The 22,883-nt window shown below is 37.4% G+C and overlaps 2 protein-coding genes across 5 annotated transcripts in view; both read right to left on the bottom strand.

Moving 5' to 3' along the window:
- Window positions 1-12,402, bottom strand: part of LOC308190576 (macrophage mannose receptor 1-like) — a 35,361-nt gene extending 22,959 nt beyond the window's left edge. The window contains exons 1-11 of one of the 3 annotated variants that reach the window (XM_080582148.1): window positions 12,220-12,402; window positions 10,949-11,122; window positions 9,598-9,759; window positions 8,565-8,678; window positions 7,299-7,445; window positions 6,301-6,483; window positions 5,294-5,448; window positions 3,922-4,035; window positions 2,668-2,783; window positions 1,658-1,806; window positions 602-801 (exon numbers count right to left, since the gene is read on the bottom strand). In XM_080582148.1, the coding sequence (XP_080438274.1) occupies window positions 602-801; window positions 1,658-1,806; window positions 2,668-2,783; window positions 3,922-4,035; window positions 5,294-5,448; window positions 6,301-6,483; window positions 7,299-7,445; window positions 8,565-8,678; window positions 9,598-9,759; window positions 10,949-11,122; window positions 12,220-12,280 (1,575 nt within the window). In that variant the 5' untranslated portion in view covers window positions 12,281-12,402. The remainder of the gene's footprint in view (window positions 1-601; window positions 802-1,657; window positions 1,807-2,667; window positions 2,784-3,921; window positions 4,036-5,293; window positions 5,449-6,300; window positions 6,484-7,298; window positions 7,446-8,564; window positions 8,679-9,597; window positions 9,760-10,948; window positions 11,123-12,219) is intronic. The other 2 variants (XM_080582147.1, XM_080582149.1) reach the window with 2 other exon arrangements.
- A 2,652-nt stretch (window positions 12,403-15,054) lies between these two features.
- LOC308190574 (macrophage mannose receptor 1-like) overlaps window positions 15,055-22,883 on the bottom strand; it is a 36,618-nt gene continuing 28,789 nt past the window's right edge. For both annotated transcript variants that reach the window (XM_080582142.1, XM_080582143.1), the window contains exons 25-30: window positions 22,546-22,711; window positions 21,750-21,902; window positions 21,206-21,322; window positions 18,905-19,066; window positions 16,752-16,784; window positions 15,055-15,992 (exon numbers count right to left, since the gene is read on the bottom strand). In XM_080582142.1, coding sequence (XP_080438268.1) covers window positions 15,838-15,992; window positions 16,752-16,784; window positions 18,905-19,066; window positions 21,206-21,322; window positions 21,750-21,902; window positions 22,546-22,711 — 786 coding nt within the window. In that variant the 3' untranslated portion in view covers window positions 15,055-15,837. The remainder of the gene's footprint in view (window positions 15,993-16,751; window positions 16,785-18,904; window positions 19,067-21,205; window positions 21,323-21,749; window positions 21,903-22,545; window positions 22,712-22,883) is intronic.

Here is a 22,883-nt window from a genome sequence, read left to right on the forward strand (position 1 = left end):
ATGTTTCAGATTATTGACCTTTCCTTGTACTGTTTTGCTTTTACTTTACTTTTTTTTTAAAAAAAAAAAGACATTTCTAGGCAGTTTCAGCTAAAACAGGAGAATGCACAGAATTTTTACTTGCTGATGTGTTACGAATGGCAAACGAAGTCTGGATCTAAAAGTATCACATTCTCTGGGAAAAGGTTGTTGAAGGGCCAGGCTCTCATAAATTTTCTCTTAGAAAATAATGTCATAGTCAAGTGACACTGCCAACTCTTGAGATATATTTGTTTGAAGTCCCAAATTCTTGGAAGTAAACAAATGGAGTGAGGTTCTCACCTGTCATTTAAATAAAAGAACATTTTTAGCTCTCTGTTTTCATTGTAGCAAGCTTTTTCATTGTTGAGTTTTGTTATTTTTGATGGCTATGTCTCACAGGTTGTTTTGGGGTTGTTTTTTTGCTTGTTTGTTTGTTTGCTTGTTTTTCACTTGAATTCCAAGGAGAAGATAATTCTCCAAAAATGTCCCAGCACTGGGTCCCTGCAGATCAGGGTGAGCAGGGCACTGACCCCTGGGCTCCCCCGTGCTCAGGCTTGCAGGGAAGGAGATGCACACTGACCTTGTAGCACGAGTCTCCCTGGGAGGCTCCGTCCCAGCCCTCGGCGCAGGCGGCTGCGGGGACCTGCGCAGGAGGAGCAGGGGGTGGAAATCCTGCTGCCCACTGCTTGCAAAGAAAATTTGCTGTCTCTTGGCAGCTAATGACATCCCATAATCCAGCATTCGTTCCAGTTCCCATGGCAACACAGCCTTGTTCTTTTCCTTTGTGATATATAAAAGAAATGAATGAAACCAAAGTCTAATTGCTTTCTAAGAAATGGGATATTTGTTTTTATGCATACAAAATTGTGAAAAGGAAGATGCAGATTATGCAGATTAAAAGCCATCCTGGATATAAAATTATTCTAAGTATCTCCTGCTACAGCCTAGATAGGGGTCAATGAGTCTCAGAGACACACCTTTCCCAAAAATGGATTTAGGATACAAATCTTCCTCATCTTGCCAACCCCAGGCAAATCACAGGGCAAATAGCACTTGATTTTATTTACATTTACAGCAGATGGACTGTCAACTACTTTGTGGTTCTCAATATCAGGTAATGCAATTTCAGGAAAGGTGATATCAAATACAGCAACATTTTCTTGAAACATAACTAGCTACAGTGAAAGCAAGGGTTTCCAGTCATATGTTCTGCAGAAATGCAGAACAGCTGGACATTTGCTGTCCATTTCTCACATGGGCACCTTGTGGGTCAAATACTCAGCCCATAATCATTTTTCTTAATTTGATGAGTTGTTGTTAAGAGGCGTTAAAAATGCTGAAAAAAACGAGACCCATGGACCTTATTAATTCCTCTACATTGTTGGTTTTGGTCTAGCTCAGGATAAATATGTTTCTATCCAACTTCACAAGTAATGAGTTAAGCAGCACCTGGCACTCAGCTGTGACTGTGTGTGCTACACCAGGGATAAACACAAGATCTGACAGTGTTGGTCACCTACAGCTGTAAATACAAAAGTACCTGCTCTAATTTCCAGTATGAGGAGATGGAAAGCAGAAACCTGCTTGAATTTCAGACAGACTCCGATCACAAGGGATGTGCCCATGGAGAGCTTACCTGGCATTGCTGAGTTCCAGTGTGTGAAGAGAGGAGCTTCACCACTGGTCCACCTGAAAGTCCCTTGTTCTTCTGTGTCAGAGAGACCGATCCAGAAATATTTTTCAGACCTCAGCCCAGTCAGGCTAATCAGAAAGGCTTGCTCATTTCTGAAGTGGAAAACAATACTCAAAACACAAAATACTATTTGCAATATAAATCTGATTGATAAAAATAGATGTATCTCTATCAAGCCAGCACGGCCCCAAGGAAACAGGTCCTCAATAAAGTTCAAGCAAAACCTCAGCAAGCTCTTAAATGTAGTCAGAAATATTTGGTGAAGGACAACTTTTCCCTTTTAGGCAAAGGTATCTTCTTTCCGCCCGGTTCTGTGAAACGTCACAAATCACAGCTCACATCAGTTTATAATTGTATACTACTATTGTCCAAGACTTTGTGATGCCTCAAATCTACCAGCAAGTCAGGACCAAACCACTGTTAGCTTTGCTACATATTGTCTTGCAAAGCACTCATCTTCCTCAGAGGCCATAAAGCCTGCAAAGACCATTTGAGGTATGGATACGTGAGATGACACATTCTGACTATGGAAGGAATGTACGTGAAGCATTCCTATATTTGTTCAAAATTTGGCTTAGATGGTATTTTAGGGAATATTTTTGAAGATTTCCTATAATTAGATAACATTCATCAGTAAATAAAGGAAAATAGTAGTAACCACTTTTCAACAGAAAAGCAAAACTAAAATAAATGTTTCTTTAATTAGGAATTGAAAATTAAGAGACAATGGAACTCAAGAACCCTCAAAATCTGAAAATTTTTATAGTTAGTTAAATAAAATGCCCTAAAATGTTTTTTTTTTTTTTTACTACATAGATAATTTTATTTTGCTGAATATTTTTGAAAAGTGTTACTGAAATGGTTTGAAAAGCTTTCAAAAATTGACTTTTTTTTTTTAGTTTTTTTCATCAGAAGTACTAATTCGGAAGTAGAAAGAAAGATATTTTTCCTACCTGGTTTCCACTGTGGCTAGATAAGCTTTACTTTGTTCACATGTCTTATTTGCATCTGAGAATGTTACAAGGGCAGAACCCACCAAATAACAGTGAGAACCATATATTTTCCAACCCTGTGAAAAACATGAGGTTCTTAATCTGAAATTGAATTAAACTTCAATATAGAAATTAGCTCCACTATTTTGTATGTAAATATTTGATGTTTAGTTTGTTGCAGATAGGCTTAAAAACAAGATGAGACTAGGCAAATCTGTTAATAAAGAAAAGCTGTGTTTTGTTGTTGTTTGCAGTTTGCTCCTTCAAAGACCTTTTTATTTAAAGGGTGAAATTATGATATTACTCTTCATCTCTTCAAATTTTCAAAGAAAATTTTGACTCTGCTATCATATTCCAATGTTCTGTAAGGTTGAGATTATGCAAACCTCACCATAATAAGCCAGTGATCCAGAGCTACAGGATCTGACATAATGAAGTGCAAAAATATTCCAATTCTGAAATTAATTCAGCTATAAACACAGCTCCCCAAAGCTGCCCCTGCCACCCTTGGAGGAATGTGTAAGGAGACTTTCTAAGCCAAGAGGAATCCAGCCGGTGCTTGTTTGTGGGGAGGGTGGAAAGAAGGAATATCACCAAAACACCTGTGCTTCTTCCTGTTGTTAGAGAGATTTACGCTGGCTGGTATAGATTTAATGCTTCTCTGGAAAGGTGAATTTTGGAAAAAATACTAGTTGGGAAAAAATAACCTGCTGATATCACTGAAAGGACAACTAAGTAGTCCATCAGTAGTAACATGGTACAGAAAAGCTAATCTTATATTTTGAAAATATTTTATTTCTTTTATAGTTCTTACAGTAGAGTAAAGATTTTGCTATGGGGGCTGTAAATAGTAGATCTGAGAGAAGGGACAAAGTGCCTTTTGGTAATTTTGCATGTTTGCCTACAAGCATAAGTAGAGAGAATAGTAATGAAATGATTTCAAGGATATATGTGATTTTGTTACAAGGTGGGTCACCTGGAAGTGAAAGGAAATGAAATATTAATATACACGTAAGTGAATCTTGACATTCTGGAGTATTTTCAGAGTAAAAATGAAGTATGCACATATATTAGTAATTTGCTTATGGGAAAAGACTAAGTTTCCTCAAGAGTAGAAGATACAAACAAATGCAAAGACTCTAAAAGAAGAAACAACAAGTAAATTAATTCCTGTTCATTTTTCCCAACATAAATCATTTGTGAGAGAACATTTACTTTTTGGCAGCCTGGGTCTGTGATCATCTCTTTTTCAAGAGATTGTGACGAAGACTTCTTTTTACAGATGTAACCAAGTTGCTTATCACAAACGTCAGTTGCCCAGTATCCATCCTGGAATAGCAGGAAGAAGAAACATGTGTAAAAATATTGGCATTCATAAACATAAGAAAACTGCTACTTTCCTCCTTCTTCACTACAAGGTCCACTGAAATATATTACATAAGAAGACTGTAGGATTGTCAGTGGAGATTTATTTAAATAAATATATATATATATATATGTATATCTTCGAGGAATGGTTTAACATTCGAGGATATTTTGGGATGAAAGAAGGAAATAAATTAAATCTTGAAGTGTCAGCACTATTGCCTATTATAACTATCTGTTTCATGAAAGGATTTGTAAAGATATATCTCATCTGGGCCTGATGGATCTGCATTTACAGAGGCATTATTTCACTATACTTATGGACAAGAGATCGATAAAACTGAAATAATGCATATCTAAGTGTGTGACAGTAAATCCTATTATTTCATTCATCAAGGAAGAGACTTTGAAAATGACTGCTTTCTTTTAAAAATGGAATTATGTAAAAAATAAAATTGAATGTAAAGCTTTTTTTTTTTTTTTGCATAAAATCTGTTTAGGGTCAATTCTTTTGTTGCCTAATAGTGACAAACATTAATAGTGTTCTACACAATATCAGTTGTGCATTTTCAAATTATTTATTTTTTAAAGTTCATGACACTTTTTGTATGTGTGTTTGTGTGTGTGCGTATGTGTGTACTTGTGTGTCCACGTGTCTAATAAGCTAAACAACCATATGTGGCAAGAAAATAAAGTCTGACAGATAAACTGTGAGAAACACTATAGGGTTTTAGGTTAGATTATTTGGCAGATATGTGTAAATGTTCTCATTACGTTACAGCTGAAGAACCATGCCCTAATGCCAGGTCTTCATGTCTTAATGAAATGACACTGAGGAACTTAATGGTCTATCAGACTGGAAGATAAGTATGCCAATAGCATCTTTGATAACTACATAACATATTACTTGCTCATTCTCCTCCCTCTCCAGAGCTACAAGCTTTTTCATTGCTGCAGCCAGCAGAACAAGGCTAATGTAAAGCTTCTGCACTTGGCTTTGTACCAGGTAATAATTTCAAAAAGTAGCCCTAGGAAAATAATGCCTTTCTGTTTCTGACCTCCCCTATACTCTGAAGTCTCATCTGGTTGGTGCCAAATTTACGGGAGAAATTGTTTTAAGCTAAGATATAAAAAGTTTCCTGAACAAGTATGTAGGGACAAGTGACTTCAGTTTGAGGCAGTTATTAGCTTGCATTTCTACACAATGGCTGCATCGTTATACCTGCCCCTTCATAACAACACAGTCCTCTAGACCACTCATGTAGGTGGGATGTCTGCGCTGCCATCTGGTGAATGTCACAGGAGTCCCATCGCTCCACTCAAAATAGAAGTGAGCCTTCAGGTCATTCAGACCCAGCCATAGCTCTTCTGTTGGCTCTGAAACATGAAAAGAGACAGGTTTGCTTATGGTCTGCTATGCAATAGCATGAACACTTCCAAACCCATAACAAACAGTGACTGATAAAAGCTGGGATGTGGTACACGAGAGGTGATGTTGTGCTTCAACAAAAGCGCTGGTTTCTGTTCAGATCTGTAAGAGTGTATGTATCTTGGCCTCAGATGCCATCCAAGAATCCTGAAATTAATAAACATATGGCGTTTTATGACCGGCAAAAGATTTTTGCAAACTTTCTGAGTGCCTATGACTTGGTAAAACAAAATACTTGGAGCAGGGAGTGTAGGACAGGGAGAGGCTGTGTGTGTCCTGCCAGTCAGGAGATCATACTGAACACAAGACATCAAGGCATTTGTCAAAACATGTCTTTAATAGAGGAGCATGAGATGGTCTGTAATGGCCAATCAGTGGTGGTCACCAAGTCCAGCAAGTGTCAGGACTGGTTGCTACAGATCCAAGGAAAATCAAAAATATTATTTTCTTGGAAGAAGGTAGTAGCAAGAGGTTAACCTCAGCAAGAAGTTAAATTTCTTTTAGATTTGGAGCTCATTTCTGAACCAATTAACATAGCAAAAAGGCAAAAATACTGTGATTGTTGGAGGTTTTTATGTGTCTCTTTTAGGAATAGATTTTTTTTTCTTTTCCTGCTTTAAAATGTTTTAAAATGTAGACTATATCTTGATAAATATATATCATTGTTTACGTAACTGCATCAACCAGAACACAAGTTAGATATGGCCTTCAGCTTGTGACATTTCAGAGAAAGCATTAATATTTAACGAAGTCCAGCTTTTGTATTACAGACGGGGCAAAGAAACTACATGTGTACTCACTGTTATCAAGCTGTGACACTAGAAAGCTGTACTCAGCGATGTTGTGGACACTTGCCAAATCTCCATCTTGCCTCTTACATGAAGTCAGAGCATCCTTCCATGTTTTGGGTTCTCTCTGAATGCTGTAACAGTAGCCTGCATAAGGCCACCAACCATCTGTGCATTTAATAGGTCTCAGTTCCTCTAAAATAAAAGCACACATTTTCAGCATAATTTCATAAAGAGGAAAATAAAGAACACTAGAATGAGGTCTCTCTAGCACTTTTTACAAGTAGTACTATATGAATAAACATAAAGCTGCAGTTAGAAATGCAAATACATTCAAATGAAAAACAAATGTCATTAAGGCACAGTATGCTCAATATGCAAATAGAGTGATAAGAATAAGTCTTCGTATCTTCAGTAGAGCATCACTGAAAATTGCCCACATTATGTCAGAGATACAATTTAAAATTATACTCTGGGAGGAAAGAGAGACCAAAGCTCTCTTTTCTTCCTGCTATAAGAGTAGTTTTTATAACATTCCCAGATGACAGCCTCTGGCAGAGCCCTCCTGCATGGGGCATGTCCATAGACACAAGGTTGTGTCATCAAAGCCGTGGCCCACGGATGAAATGCAGCCTGTATGAATACTGCTGCTCCTCCTGCTCTGTGCGTATGAATTCATCAAGTTGCATACTGCTGTTGAGGAGATTTTTTACATAAATATTGGAATAATGGTAATTGCTAATTTGAAGCAAATGGGAAGCATAAACTTCCTACTGTATTTATGCAAATGTGATTGTTGACACTGGTTACTGTGACAGAGCAGCTTCTATCAGTTTCACTAAAATTAATGATAGATTGAGGGAACAAAATAATAATATTCTCCTATGGATGATTAATACATAATGAGAGGTTGAAAAATAATGTTGCGTACCTTTGTGTCTTGTAGGTCTTTATAGATTGTTCTTTCTGGAAGTTAGAGAAGAATCTTTCTTTTTATTTGACTAACTTACCCTTGGGTATACTGTCAGGTTTTGAACTGAAGTTTCTCTTTTTACAGATGTAGCCAAGTCTCTGGTTACATGCTTGGTTTTCCCATTTAGCGTTCTGTCTGGGATTCATCACCCCACAGATTTTCCCAGGGGCTGAGGAAGGATTTCCTTTGAGTAGGAGAGAAAATAGAATCTTACAACAAATATAAACAAAAAGATCAACAAAAAGATCACATTATCAGTAGAAACGTGAGGTTATTCTGATTTTTTCTGTGCTTGATATGAAGAAGCCCTCCCCCACAAGATAACTGCTGTTGTAGTTTGCAGGATGCTGTTTTTGGTTTATGTTTTGAGAGTGGAGTATATACACTGAGTGAGATGAATGACTCTCTTGATTTCATCCTAGGATAATGTTGGGAACTTTCTAGATCTTTTCATGATATCCTGGTGCTCATAGACAGAACAGCGGAAACTAGGCCTTTATTCTGTTTCAAAAACTTCCTAACTAAAAATATTCACCTTTAAATGATATATCTCCAGTATATCTCAAGAATTTCCAGTTCTACTTTCCTATAAAAGTTTTTCTTTTTTCTGTTGTGGTGTGAAAGAACATCTATAAGCAGCAGAGGAAATTGCCTGGTACATAATTTTTGAAAACTCAGAGTTTTCAAAACATGAACATGACTGGGTAGTGGCCAAATTGCTGTCCTCACTGCCCTGGCAGTGGCAAACCCTGCACCAACCACCCACACATCTGCCACCAGATCTGGGCTGCTTCTCCTCCTCTCTGGGTGATCTTTCTCCCCACGTGTGAGGAGCACCACAAGCCCACCCTTGTCTCTGTTCTTACAGGTGGCCCAGTGCTGCTTTGCATGTAGTGTTGAGGAATTATGAGCTGGCTCTCAATAATATTTAGAATTTGTCCAGACAGCACAGTGCCACTATTTCCTAAACACTTTTCTACTTTTGGAAGGCTTGATTTAAATTTATACTCTTGGATACGATGTTATGGAAAAATTCTGATCTCTGATCTGCAGGGTTATACATCACTCCAAAAGAGACTCTCCATTCATAAACAAGCTATTTGTTTATATGAGAAAATAAAAGAACCAGCTATAACGGATGTCCACAGTGAACTTTCTAATTTGAAAGTGTACTATAAAAATAAAGGGTTAGGTCTTTGGCTATTGAAAATCAGCATGGACTTCCCTGTAATAAAAGCAGCTGGGGTAGTTTTTAGTTGGTTTCTTATCAGAATCCATTCAAAGATTATAAAACAGTTCTTACCTGGAGCCCAGTTTAAATATCTGAAAGGACTGCCCCCAACCCATTGCCATCCACTGTTGAAATTCAAAGTGTTCAATCCGATCCAGAATGCAAAACTGAATTTTTTAGTTAGCTCTAAATTAGAAAAGAAAGTCATGGTACCTCCCTATTCTCATTATTAACAGTACATTTAAAAGAAATAAAGTCAAAAGTAATTTACATTTTTTAGTTTAAACCAGTTTAGACCAAAAATACTGCTTTCCACATTAATGAAGTTCACGGATTAAAAAAGTAAGATTTGCAAATGAATTAATGTAAAGATTGCAAAGATCTCATCTTGGTAGTAAAAATGGAAAATCAACATCTGATTTTACTACTTATTAAGTAATTACATCTCTCACTCTGCCACAAGTTCCTGTTTCATTACAAAATAAGAGATATTAAATAAACAAAACAAAACAAAAATATTTTCATGAGTATTGCACTAATATATTTCTGTAACAGATTTCATGGAGTAAACACATCAAAAAGCTTAATAAGACAGTGTGCTAGCAATGTTTTTGTATGTAAATGTATCCACAAATCTAGCCACCATCATATGTTACCATTTATATCCTCTATATTATTAAAAATAATCCTCGAACCACAGTGGAAAGAGGTACATTTGAGGAACAGTCAACAGTCCTGCTTGGGAATGAGCGCACCAATGGGGAAGGCAAGTGGAGGAAACCTTCTGTGATGGAGCAAGCTGCAGAAGATGTGGCAACTCCTGCCTGCAGTGCAAAGGTGGAATCGGGCCTCTTTCTTCCCAGAACTGATTCAGGACCAGTCCTTCCCCCCACCCCAAAAACAAACAAAGAAACCAAAAAAAAACAGCTAATGTAAGGGCACAGAGCACCTCCCTTTTGTCTCCTGCTGAACCACCCCTGACAGCCTGTCTTCTTCACTGAGCTGGAAGAATACAAGGCAGCCAACTTTTTCCTCTAGAGCTCTGGGGCAGCACAGCTCCCATGCATAACTTAAGGTTTTACAGTCCTGTTCTTTACCATTTTACCTCCTATATATGCTTGCTCATGTGTCTCTGTGATGCTTAATAGTTCTGCATTTTGCTGCTGACAGCTTTTCCTTGCTTGGTGCCATGTTAGAGCTGATTCTGAATTTATCTGATAGTGAATGCCAGTTGAAACATCTTCTGTCCAAAATCTTTCTGTGTCATCTGGAAGAAGAAGTGAAATTGAATGCTGCTCTTAGGGGATTGGCACTGCATCAACTAAAAGCAAATGAAGTATGTGAAGCTGCAAAAGCTATAAAACTGCACTGTATTAACTGTATGGTATCATCAAGTCTAAAACACCAGAAAAATTGAAATCGGATTAGTCACCAAAAAAAACCCTATATTTTTTAAATTAAAAGCTTATTTAAAATTTGTAAGTTTTTAGAAGGTATGAGATAGTATGCAGTATTTGTTTTTATTTACAAAATGGATACTAATACTAGGTAAACCAGGCACATCTATATATTAAAGAAAAAAAAATCATGGATGAAGTCAAAGGAAGAACTATGACACTGGAGGCTCTCCAGGAGAGAAATTCCCTCTTAGTTCATCATCAAAAGAAGTAACATCTTCAGGCATTGGAGTACCTGGCCCCTGACAGTCCAAGGAGCTATAAAAATGGTCTGTGTAGCACCAATCTGCAGATCATCTGCAATCTTTGTTTGCAGAACAACTCAAAACCTTGTGAAACTGTTGTGCTATTGGGAAAGCAGTTGGCAAGGAAAGCAAAGCAGTCGGTGTTCTGAGGTAGAGGAATCCCAAACATAGGTTTAGTACAAAGATGGCAGAGGTGGATAACTTTAGCAGCAGCATTTTCATGTAGGCTGGCCTTAGGAGACAAAAACAAAATAGGATAAGTATGTTAAGGGAGAAAAAAAATATATATATATATATTTGTGTAAGTAAGAATTGATGTACAGTATGTGCCTGAGGAATAAAGAGTAATGAGAATTTTTAGAAAGGATGATAACAGTCTAGATTCAAGCTGGTCATGCTATGCACTTAAGCCACAAAATGAGACATCTAAGAGCCTCCTCAGTTCTTTGGTCTATGAAGAGAAATAAGCACCTCCAGCAGGAAAGTCAGAACCTGGCTGGGCTGAACCATGTTCCGGAGGGACCTCTTCCTCTCCACTCACTTTAGAGGGAGCACTTGGCTACTGGGGCTAACATTCAGACAGTTGGTTTTCATTGGGGTTACTCTGAAAAGGTTTGATGTGAGGTTGTGAAGCTTGTATCTGATATAGCTCATTGCTAGCAATGAGGTATCAGGCATACCTCATTGCTAGCTCAATAGATGGCTTTCTCAACACCATTTCATGACAAGTTAATGAATAAAATTCAGCACTTACTTATTAGTGGGCAAAATCCATACAGTTTATCAGCATCAAAGTCTTCAGTTGTTGCACACCACAGCCAGCCATCTGACCTACCAGCATCTGTGCACTCGTTGTATTGTTTGCCTTCATATTGGAAAGGGAATACACAAGGCTGTCCATTGGCATTTCCTTTTAATGTAAAGGTTTCTATGGGGAAGAAAGAGTTAAGAGAACATATGAAAATGATCATAAACTCATAAATCTGATTTCCTAGCAACAGATCTATCAGTCTCTCTGCCTATCTAAATTGAGGGATCATACCATCCTTTTTATTGATTTTTGTTCAGCTAGAGATTTTAAATAAAATGTTGCATTAGTCTGCTTTGGATTTTAAATGTTGTTTTTAGAGTTTGATATGCACCTTGTAGGAAAGTCTAATTCTGCTCTGTGATGATAAGTTGTGGCTCCTGCAGACAGAAAAGCCTCAAGTATATCTCATATATAAAGGAGTTCATTGCATGGTAGTAGTCTGTGTAGCTCAGTAGGTCAGGTTGTGAAAGGCATCACTACACAGTAAAAAGTTTAGTTTTCAGCTGCACATTTCTGTACTTACAGAGCTATTGCAGATTCACCCTCAGCTCAGATTCTTTAAGGCTAGCAATGCTTCATCATTTTAAATTATCACAGTATTGCAGAAGAGTTATTTTATCCTGAAATTTCTGACACATGATCCCGATGTCACATTCATGCAAACACAGCCATCCACTTTTTTCTACACACGTTATTGCTTTACTGTTTCTCTCTGTAGCTATACCCAATGACTGACATATGCCTTTAGACTAGGACTATTCTTCTAATTCGGTCAGACTGGAGGGGAGGAGCCAATTCTTTCTGCTCTCACCTCACTTCTTGAAGTAGAAGAGAAACTTCTACAGCTAACATGAATAGAATATATGGCTCTAAAAACCTGTGATTGATTACTGCAACATGGAGATTATGGGGAGGGTAAATGGAGAGAGCTTCCCCCATCTCCCAACACCCTCCTGTTCACTGCTATCTCTTTTAGTATTTTCACAGAAACACCAGTTTAAATATCCTGCTCTTATTACCTGCTTTCCCCTCAACATTCCCGAATATCCCCCCTTTAATTCTCTGAATCCAGAGCCACCAGTATAGTACCTAATATACTCTTTACAACCCATATCAAATCTGATAACAAATAAAAATAATCAACAACACTGTAAAGCTGACCAAGGAAAAGCATTTTCATATCTAGTTTAACACAAAACCAGCATGAGACTTACCCGGTGACTGTAATGTACCATGCATGAGGGAAAGAAAAAACAGGAACTGGGTGAGAGTCATTGCAAATTTTATTTTCCTTTCATTCTTCTACCAAAAGTAGTGTATAAAATCCTTTTGAGTGAGGTTAGTGCAACTCTTTCTCTCTGTCAAAGGGCTGATGTACTCTGAATAAGGAAACATCCTGTCACATGGCACTTTGAAATAACTGAAGTGCCCATTGCAAACACTGCTCTCTTTGAGGAGCAAGTTGCTTCCAAAACTAGTTTCCATCCTTGTTACTAGAGGTGATAAGCAGAAGGGAAACATTTGGACATTTGGAAAGGACGTTTGTCCTTTCTGTGACTTTGCAAATATTAAAAATGGTTCAGATGTTGAGGTGCTACAAGAGCCAAATCTGTAAAAAACAACTTGTGATGAAAAGTGTTGATGAGGAACCTGCAGCGAAATATCAAGGATTAAAAACTCAACCTCTGCTTTTACCCTTACACCTCAGAAAAAGAGGGAGACAAGACCTCGGTGGTTCAGTACATCACTATAGTGTCACAGTAAAAGTCTAGAAGACAGCATATTTTACAGAATCTGCAGTATTCAGTGCATTGTGCATTATTGCTTATTTTGAGGGCTAAAATTGTGGGGGTTTTGTTTGTCTGTTTGCTTGCTTTCAACACTATTACACTCCGTGCTTTGATCACAGTTTGATCACAGTTGAGGCTGGGCAGTTTATAACTACTGATTGAAGATCAGAAAGAAGTGAATATGTTCAATGCCATAGGCTAGTGATAAGTTTTCCTGTATCAGGAGGAAAACTTAGGCCTGCAGTACTTCTGTCAAGCAAAATTATGTATTTGTTTATCTAAGAAATTCCCACCAAGGGAGAAAGCTTGTTCTAGAACTAAATAAAAGTAAGCTAAAATCAAAAATGTCCTTTTAATATGTGCCCAAAGTCCTTACCTCAAGACTTATATTGGCCTGGCAATTCTTGTACAACTATACTAACAAAGTTCTGCTGGCAAATATTCACATGCAGACAAATCCTGCTGTTCCTTCTGCTTATTTGTATCAGTGAAATGTAAAGAATTTGTGATTTCTTTAAAAAATACTGAAAAAAGTGAGAAGTAAAATAATCAGTCTACACATAATGAGGTCTCATAGACAGAAGTTGAACTGAAGATGTCACAGAAGGAGCTACCATCTTTGCTTTTATTTATAAGGTGTTAGAAAAAAATAATAGAGCTGACTGAAGTTGTTGACTTGATTGCTAAAAAGTACTAAGAAAAATATATCAGAAGAAATCTTGTTGGATTTCAGTAAAAGCAGGAAGGAACTCGGTAATTTTTTAATAACTATTTTATTTGCAGGTGACATTCAAGGAGAGCATAGTGTCAGCAAGGCATGCAAGAGCAACCCAAAATGGTAAATCTGAGTGGTATCACAGACAACTTGAGACATCAAAACTGAGTTTACTGAGTGAAACTACATTTCTTACACATCTTAAATCACAAAATGAGATGGCTCTGAGAGAGGGGTTTTTGAGGGAAAATACCCGGAGGACGCGATTTCCAACTGGTTCCCTCCTCTGCCTCATAAAGTGCAAGTGCCAGCTGCACTCTGGTCCAAAGTGGGCTTTAACCTGCCTCAATTGCATGGATACTTGTAAGGGTTCAGCTTCCCAACACTGCAGAATGACTGGGGAAGTTCAGTACAGACACTGAGGCAGGCTAAAAGTTAACAGAGGAACTGATGCTCATTACCAGCGCCTCTGGAAATGTTCCGCATGCCACATTGTTCTTGTGCCAGAGGCTGGTGACAGCAGTGTGCTAAACTCTTGATTTTATTTATGCTAAGAAAACTGGGTTCCATTGCCTAGAAAGGCAAATTTATTCTTTTTATTATTATTGCTTTTAAATTTCCAGCTTGCTCTCCACAGCCTAGAGAAGGCAAGTTGTGTGTAAAATGGTAAGTGCTATGGCTAAGCACTACTCCCCACAAAGTGGTTAGTGTCTAATTGGTATTTGCAGCTCACCTAAATTCTATTTTGTACTGATTTCTGCTGTTGAATGGCTTAAACTTTGTTTTCTTGCAGATTCCTCATATAATCTGCTGCATTACTCAATTTTCAGTTCCTTTTTCTTGCATTTAAAAATGGCAAGTTGGTGTTTACTCAAGCTGACTGGTGTTCACTCAAGCTGACTGGTGTTCACTCAAGCTGAATTCAAAGATGTGGGGAGAGAAGCCCTCCTTTAATTAACAAGTGATTGCTCAGATGGGAGCACCTCCCTTCCCCTTCCTTCAAATGGCCACCAAGGTGCTTGGGAGCAACCGTACCTGTCATATTGGCACTCAGCACCTTGGCTATGGCTTCCTGCTGCATCCACATGACTAACAAATAGTCCTAGTGATGGTCCTGCTGCTTTGCCTGTTGGTAACGTTCAGCAGCATTCAGCTGAAGTGATATTCTAAGTGTTGCCACTTTTTTTATACTCTACAGTTTATTTTCATTTCCTGTTTAATATTGTGACACTTCTGAGAGTCAGCCTTTGGCAATCAGTGCCTAACATGATCAGTGGAGACAAAGGTTGGCTCTATCGAGCTAAATTGAGCACACCCATCACATATGCATGAGAGGCTGCAAGGCAAGGTCAGGTTCATGGGAAAGGAAAGTACTGGGAAACTGGGCATTGTACACGTGGGAGAGGAGACACCTACATCCAGGGAAGCAGTGCTGTATGTCACTCAGGATCTACCAGCACAGTGTAAAGCTAAGAGGACTCTTTGAAAATTATACTAATAAAAACTGTATTTTTTTTCTACAACATTAACAGTCAGGAGAAATGCAATGTTAAACCCTTTGGAAAGGTCAAAATATTTTAATTCACATTATTGAATGTATTACTGTTAACAATCATATTAGTAGACAGCAAAAATAAAGAAAAGAAAATTAAAAAAAAAAAAGTCTATGCCTGAGCTTGAGAGAAAGAGAAAGAGAGAGAGGTATGGGGTATGGAATATTTTCCATTGCAGAAAATGAAATTGGCAAAATTTTACATCCCAAAGTTATCTGAGACAAGTATACAAAGCCCCAAGCCCCATTATCATACTAAAGAGGATACAGCTATAAGGAACAATAAAACAGGTGGACAGCTGGAGTAAAGTTTATGGGGCAAAAGGATTTCATTATTTCAACACAGTTGGGCTTTTCCTTTTTTTTGAGTTCTTTTCACATTCAAAAAGTAATAGAAATCCAGTTCTAAATAATAATAATATTTTATTGAACTTTTATTCTCAGTAGTTTACTTTTATTTTTTTTTCAGTATGTTCATTTTTTCTTGACAATTTATTCACACTGGTGTTTTTGCTAAGATGCTTAAGAGTAACATCTTGACTCTTACAAAAGTACAACATAAATCACTAATTCTGATTTTGTAAAATATGCATGATACAAAAGTCTGCTATTGCAAAAAGAGACAGAGGGCTTGATTTAAAATTGCAGGTGTCCTCACTGGAGAGTTTCAACAGATATAATTTCAGCATGTAACTTACTCCTCTAAATTAGTGTGTGCCACAGGACCCATTCTCACCAATTCCTTAATGACCAAACCCGTAATTTTAGAAGTGTTTCATTGACTGTTTCTCTTGATAGCTGTTTCTGTCTTTTTTTTCTTGTAGAAGTAGATTGCCATGCCAGCTCCAAGAAGAGTGAGAATAGCCAAGACAAGGAGAGGCCAAACAGAGAGATGAACAGGTGGATGAGTCTCTTCATTCCTTTCCTTGTCTGAAATGAATGCATATTACTGTGAGACATCTGAGTTTTTATTTATTTATTATTATTATTATTCTATGTACAACATGAAAAACAAGGAGCTCTTCTCTCCTGTCTGAACATGGAGTCTGTTCAGAGTATATCTGAGCTCTGAGTTGTTGCTGATCAGTAGCCAGATCACTTTTGCTAATGCTAATGTGGTCTCAGTGGATCTGGACTACAGTGATACATGGAAGTATCACTTCTGCAGTATCTTCCAGTGCCTTAATGAGGGAATGGGGGAAAAATTCAAGACCTTTGGTCCATAAAGAGCAGTTCTTGAGAGCCACAATTTTAACAGTCATGATTTAGGTCATGCTTTAGGTCACGCTTTATATATGGCTAAGGGGTGCTAATTATTTGGAAATCAATTTTACAATATTTTTCTGTCAGATTATTTACAATAATACCTATGGAATCAATTTGCATATACACCTATATAGGTTTTTACAGCCAAGTTAAAGCTCTCTGTTCTCAATGTTAGTCACTAGTTGGATCACTGTTGAGCTTGTCAGACAGGGTTAGCCCTGTGGCAATCCAGTCACCCAAGAACTCATGTTCATGTGAGATTATCCTGAGAGATTTATAACCATGCATCTCAGTAACTGTCAGCAAGGCTTGTTCTCTAAAAAGGGATGATTGGAAAAAACCCATTTTAAGGTTTTTGTTTGTTTGTCTGTTTGTTTGTTTTCCTATTTAAGTTTTCTCTAATTTTCTTATGAAAGATCTTACCTTTCTCATGTAGAGGACTTCCACTTGGCTCAACTTCAATGAATATCAGAAAGAAACAATATAACAGTTCATTAGAATTCATAAGTTTGACTGTTTCACTAAAATTATACAGGAACAAAAATAACCCTGAAGTATTACCATTGTGTTAAAGTCATACATGTCTATTATAAAAGGCATCATAATTTAAGCAAAAAATAAGTTGCTAAGGCTTTACTTTCCTATGTAACATTAGTAAACTATTCATTAAAATCTTTATTTTGTTTTAATATTTACTAACACTTAAATATTGACTATTTTTCTATGTTCATTCAAAAATCATTTCATATTCTTCTTCTAATATTAGTTTTAATTTACTAAGAACATGATGTACAATACTGGAGATTAATTTCATGTAGTATATTCTAGGAAGCTCCTCATGTTCGGCAGGATGCCACTGTTACAATTAAGTCTGAGATTCTTAAATATCTTCCCTAGAAAATACCCTGTGAACCAGGGCTTTAATCAGCCAATGTGCCTATCTGTAAGAGAGGAACAGAGAGAAAGAAAATAACTAAAAAATCTTTTGTTGTCACTGTTGTTTAAGAAAGAGGTGTAAAATGTACTAAACTTAGAAAAGAGGAAAAATAAAACATACCAGATGTTCTTAGTCAGCAAGAAAAATTATTCTGAAAGAAGACTTCCTAAATTATCAGAAAGTGTTTCTCCTCAGGGTTCCTTTACATTACAGTTTGAACAAGTTCACTACTGAGGGACAAGTTATGAAAGCGAAATGTAAAAGAAAACAACAACAACAACAAAAAAGCAGAGTTGAACTTAAAATAAATAGATACAAAGGAACAGTAACTCCCTACTTAGTCAGGGAATAGCTATATATTAGAATATCTTACGATTCCATGGATGGATTTTAGTGGTTTCTAACTGTTTTAGTTGGATAAAATGCATGGTTAGCTTTTATTTGCTGATAATATTTATTTTATATTTTTTCAGAGAAACTAGGACGTTAACTATTGATACCATTATTCTTTTGGTTATTTGTATACAGTCCCAAAATATCTATAAAAAGAAGTCTATTTCAAATCTCAGAAAGGAATGGCTGAATTATAATTCGTAATTTCTTAGTAAAATCTTAATGACAGTTAACTGATTTACTGCCAAGGACAGGCTTATTTAAAAATGAAAATTAAAAGTGCATTGGGGATAACTGCTTCTTGGTTGTATTTTTAATCTCTCTCTCTTTTTTTTATTTTTTTATTTTTTTTAATTAAGCATAATGCATGATTCACTGGCGACTGGCACAAGAGTCCCCACTGTATTACGTGCCAGGCCTAGGACAGAACAAAAAGCAAAATTTGCAAAATAAAACCTGGTCTCACAGATACTACAAAAGAAAGTACACAGAGTTAAAGACAGCAACAACCATTTTTTAGGTAAGATGGATTTTAGCACCTAAATTAAAAGGGTATGACAGTGCTTTCTTTAAGACAATTATAGTTTTGTATCTCCACTTGGGAATACAAGAAAAAAAAAAAAAAGGCTCTACATTTGCTTTTTTTTTTTTTTCACCTATAAGACTTTGGTCTGGCATATCAAATATTGGCCAAATTTTTCCAGAAATACTGATTTGACAGGTTCTGTAGTGACTTTCTTGAAATCTTCTTTTAACAGGAAAGTTCTCTTGATATTGCAACACAACCAGCTGTTCTTTTAGTATTCCTGACACATTTTGAGGTTGTTGAATCAGGTCCAATGTTACACTGTTTTTTGATGTTGAGCAGTAATGTAATTTTTGAGTACAATAAGCTTGAAAACGAAGCTTGACTATTCAGACAAAATCTTCCTTGCAAGATTATAACAATTATGACAATACTTAGTTCCTGGAAAAGTTATAAATTTGGATACGTGTTTAAAAGGTGCCATACTAATATCTGTGTTAGGTATTCAAAAGTCTAAAAGTCTCATTCTCAGTCTAGAGTGTATACAGCACATTACCATATTCCCATGTGAGAGCAGACATTACTGCAAACACAGGCAATTACAAATATCTGGAAAAGTGGGATATGCCAAACCAAACCATCAGAAATTACTTCCAGACTTCTTGTAGAGGACTACAACAGTTACTAGTAAACAGATCTGCTCTGTTCCTAAAGATTTACCTTTGTTTTTTTTGCAGATAAATCCTTTTTCAGAAGAGCAATCAGTGTTATCCCAGTAACCAAGTGGTGCAGTCATTTCCACACAGTTGTGCTCCACACTGGACTCTTTCTCCTCCCAGTTAACAAAGTCCACTGCAGCATTGTCTAGCCACAACCACTGGTCTAAAGATCAACATATAGAGTAATACATTTTTGAAAAACTTCCATGAGATATATAACTTCTCAGCAAATTACTTCAAAAAATTAATGAATCCATTTTTTCATTAGGAGACCACATCATTTTTCTTGCTAGGAAGAAGCCACCTTCTTGAAGGAAGGTAGCTTAGGAAATGCTACACCAAAACAGCAGAGGATTATTATAGGTATAATAGTATTTCATTAATTGGCATCCAAAATAACTATAGACAGAATGAGAAATTCCAGAGTACAAGTCTTCATTACAGTTACAATTGAAAAAAGTTTTCTAAGCATTTGAGTTCTGAAAATCGCTAAAGTTGTCCTTATTATAAAAGTAGTGCCACAGCATGGAATATTAGAAATGAGACTCTGCTAGAATCTGACTGCCATTCATTGTGAGTTCACATTTGTAAAAAAAGACTTCATAAAAAGGTAGTGGATTATTGTAGGAGAAATAATTCATTAATTATTTTCACAGCTAAATCATTTAATAATCATTTAATAATCGTTTAATAATACTACTTAATAGCAAAATAAGTCTTTTGATTGTATGCTGCATGCTTCAGTATCCTTCATCTAGAAATCTGCTTTAAATTTACCATGTAATTATCTTCGATATAGAATTGGCTGCAGGATATTTTTTGCTATTGGTCAGGTTATCTATACCTGCAATATCACTTACAGGTTAACTAAATTGAGGAATCCCTCCATTCAGTGTTCATCTGGCTATCAATAAATCTCCAGCAACACCATAAATCTTTACTACATGCCCTGAACAGTTCATATATTTTGAAGAAGAGCTGTGCCATACGCATATGGAGCACCCTACATTAGAGTGATACTGACTGGATGAGCAATTTTCCAGCACAGCCATCTTGTAGGAAGTTATGAACAGACAGGCTCTGTTTGGTGCTTTGGAAATATCCACAGTCACGCTGTAGCTTGTTGGATCCAGGATCTATTCTTCACTCAGAGGGTTGTGAGGCACTGGAAAAGGTTGCCCAGAGGGGTTGTGGATGCCCCATCACTGGAGGTGTTCAGGGCCAGGTTAGATGAGGCCCTGAGCAACCTGATCTAGTGGGTGGCGTCCCTGTCTATGGCAGGGGGTTGGAACTAGGTGATCCTTGAAGTCCCTTCCAACCCAAGCCATTCCATGATTCTGTGATCTATGTGGATGGACAGCTGACCAGCTTCTGACCACCACTAGAAACAGATTGTAGATCAACACAATGCACATAACATATGTCTAGAGAGACGGAGAGGTAAAGGGATGGGCAGAACATTTGTATAGCTATTTATACAGATAGTGACCAAATTTATAAGAGAACATTTGAATCATCCAAGTTTTGATAGCTATTGCACTTTTTTTATTTTTCTCACTTAGGAAGAAGCCTGGTCCTTTTCAAAGACAGGCCAAGTCACCATGTCAAGCAACACTGTTCTTAGAAGAAAGTATACTCAAACAGTTACAATGCCAGTAGCGTCTCTTCTTTCTTCGTGGAGACAGTAACAGGTCACAATGATTATTTTGCACTTTTTGACTATTGGGTTGATTTTAACTCACATCCTGGGTCTGAGCTTTTTCTAGCATTTCCAGGGTGATAGAGAGCAACATGATCTGGAAGTCAGCCAGATAATTAAGCCTAATTACAATATATACATTCTTTCACAATGGGAAGACTGAGGTCAAAAACCCAGAAGAGACATCCTGGGTAAGGCACAACTCAGAACAAATCTGCTGACTAAAATGTGGAGATTGTGTCAGAGAGGCAGGAAGTTTCTTTTCTTCCTGGATTATAGGTGAATCATAAGGTTCAGATTAAGGTTCAGGGAGGTTACTTCCTCACAAAGCATTCAATGATGTTCACCGGGAGACAGAAGCATCATCATAGTATTCACTTCATTTCATTAATGTAAATTATCTGCCAGCTCAGGTGGTAGGATAAACTTTTTGTATCAAATAAGGACCATCCTATTGTCATGAATTATATCTCTCTATATATTGCTGTTAAACATTAAAAAAGTAAAATTAGATGCTGCATTTTTTTGTAAAAGTAAAGTTATCCTCATTTTCTTAATGTTAGAAAAGCATTTTAAAATTAAATATTGAAAGTAAGACATTACCATCCACATTTCTGTAAAGTCCTATCCAGAAGCCTCCCACTTTGTTTGCAAGTGGTTGTATCATATGAATCAGAAAGTCAGATTCATCCACATTTTCTACTGAAACCAAGGTAGCACCTGAAAGGCATTAACAAGCAAATAACCATAACCTACATGAGCAACTACTAAAATGACCTCCTCTTTTAAGTCTGTAAAAATGGAAACTTTCAAAAGTTTTATGCGTGCTGGCTTCACCCATTTCTTCTCCAAAAGTTGGACTTGACAATCCTTCTGGGTCCTTTCCAGTTCGGGATAGTCTATGACTCTATGATTCTTGTGGAGGACAGAGCCCTGCAAGTGCTTGGTGGCCATGGTTCCCCACCACTTCACCCAGGATGGAGCCCCAGAGGCCAGAGACTGACAGGGAGCTTCTGTACCCCATCTAAATCTGCAATTTTAGGTAAATAAAGTATTTAAATGATATTTTTAAAACAATCTTTTTACATTTTTGTGTGTTTTGTATAAATTTCTACTAATCTTGTCAGTCAATAGAGAAGCCTCTCACCGAACCGAGTGCACTCAAGGGAAGCCAGGGCCCAGCTTGTCGCAGTTGACGCTTCGATGTAGTAGCAGTGGCCATGGTAAGGGATCCAAGCTTGCAGGCCTGCTGATTCAGGGCAGTCTCCAGGCAGCTGAGCAGGGTCAGTAGGAGCTACAACTAAAGATGACGTATGGTCTGAAATTGGTATTGTATTATGAGCAACCCACCAAGCAGGACATGTGCATAAATAGGGTGGGATTTCTCCCACTAAGCATTAACTTCCTAGACCTCTGCTCCTGACTGTTCCTCCAGGCCCCCAGCCCAGACACTGGGGAAAGCTAGGCAGTCAACAGTACAAAACGTCTTACTTCTCCGATCACATTTCTCAGGACAAGGAAGCAAAGCACATCCTGCAATACCTAACTAAGTGGCTTGTAGTACTGTGAGGAAAACAAACCCTGAGAAATGATGACACCCGTCCCAAATCTGTATTCTCACATCACAGAAGGCTCTCGTAGGCTAATGAGTACTGCAGTCCCACATCATACAGCTGCCTGCTGTCTGTGTGTGGTCACTATAGGAAGATGCCATCAGTGGAGCATACTTCCACCAAATCAGTGCAACTCCTATTCACTTCTGTTGGTCTGCAGGTCTTGCACCGCATAAAATGACCAAACATACAGCTGGAAAATTTAACTCGGAAGCTCCCTTGAATCTCAAATATGGAACAGTCTATATCATGCAACCTTAAAACCCCAAGGAGAGAAAACAACACACTTCTACAAAATCATACAATTTGTGAGTACATTCATTTGCTTACCATCTGATATCTTGCAAACTGAGAAGTAGCTTTCATTGCAGGATGCTGTTCTCCAGGTACCATCAAGGTCTAAATAGACACAAGCATTTTTCTCCTTTGGCTCCCCCGCTGCCCACTTAGTGAATTTGGTTTTCCAGTTATCAATCCATTTGTAATAGCTCCCAGTCTGAAAACAGTTAAGTTTTGGTAATTTTGGTAAGTTTTTGGTAAAATTGTGTGTGTGTGTTTGTGTTTTCCACATAAAAAGTTCTGACACATAATGTTCCATGTTTATTGGAGTTTTCCAAAAAAAAAAAAGGGGGGGGGGAGGAAAAAGCCCTTTAAAACCCTTTGCTGTT

The sequence above is a fragment of the Anser brachyrhynchus genome (genome assembly GCF_964034855.1).
Source record: "Anser brachyrhynchus genome assembly, chromosome: 2".
In the NCBI taxonomy this organism is placed as follows: Eukaryota; Metazoa; Chordata; class Aves; order Anseriformes; family Anatidae; genus Anser; species Anser brachyrhynchus.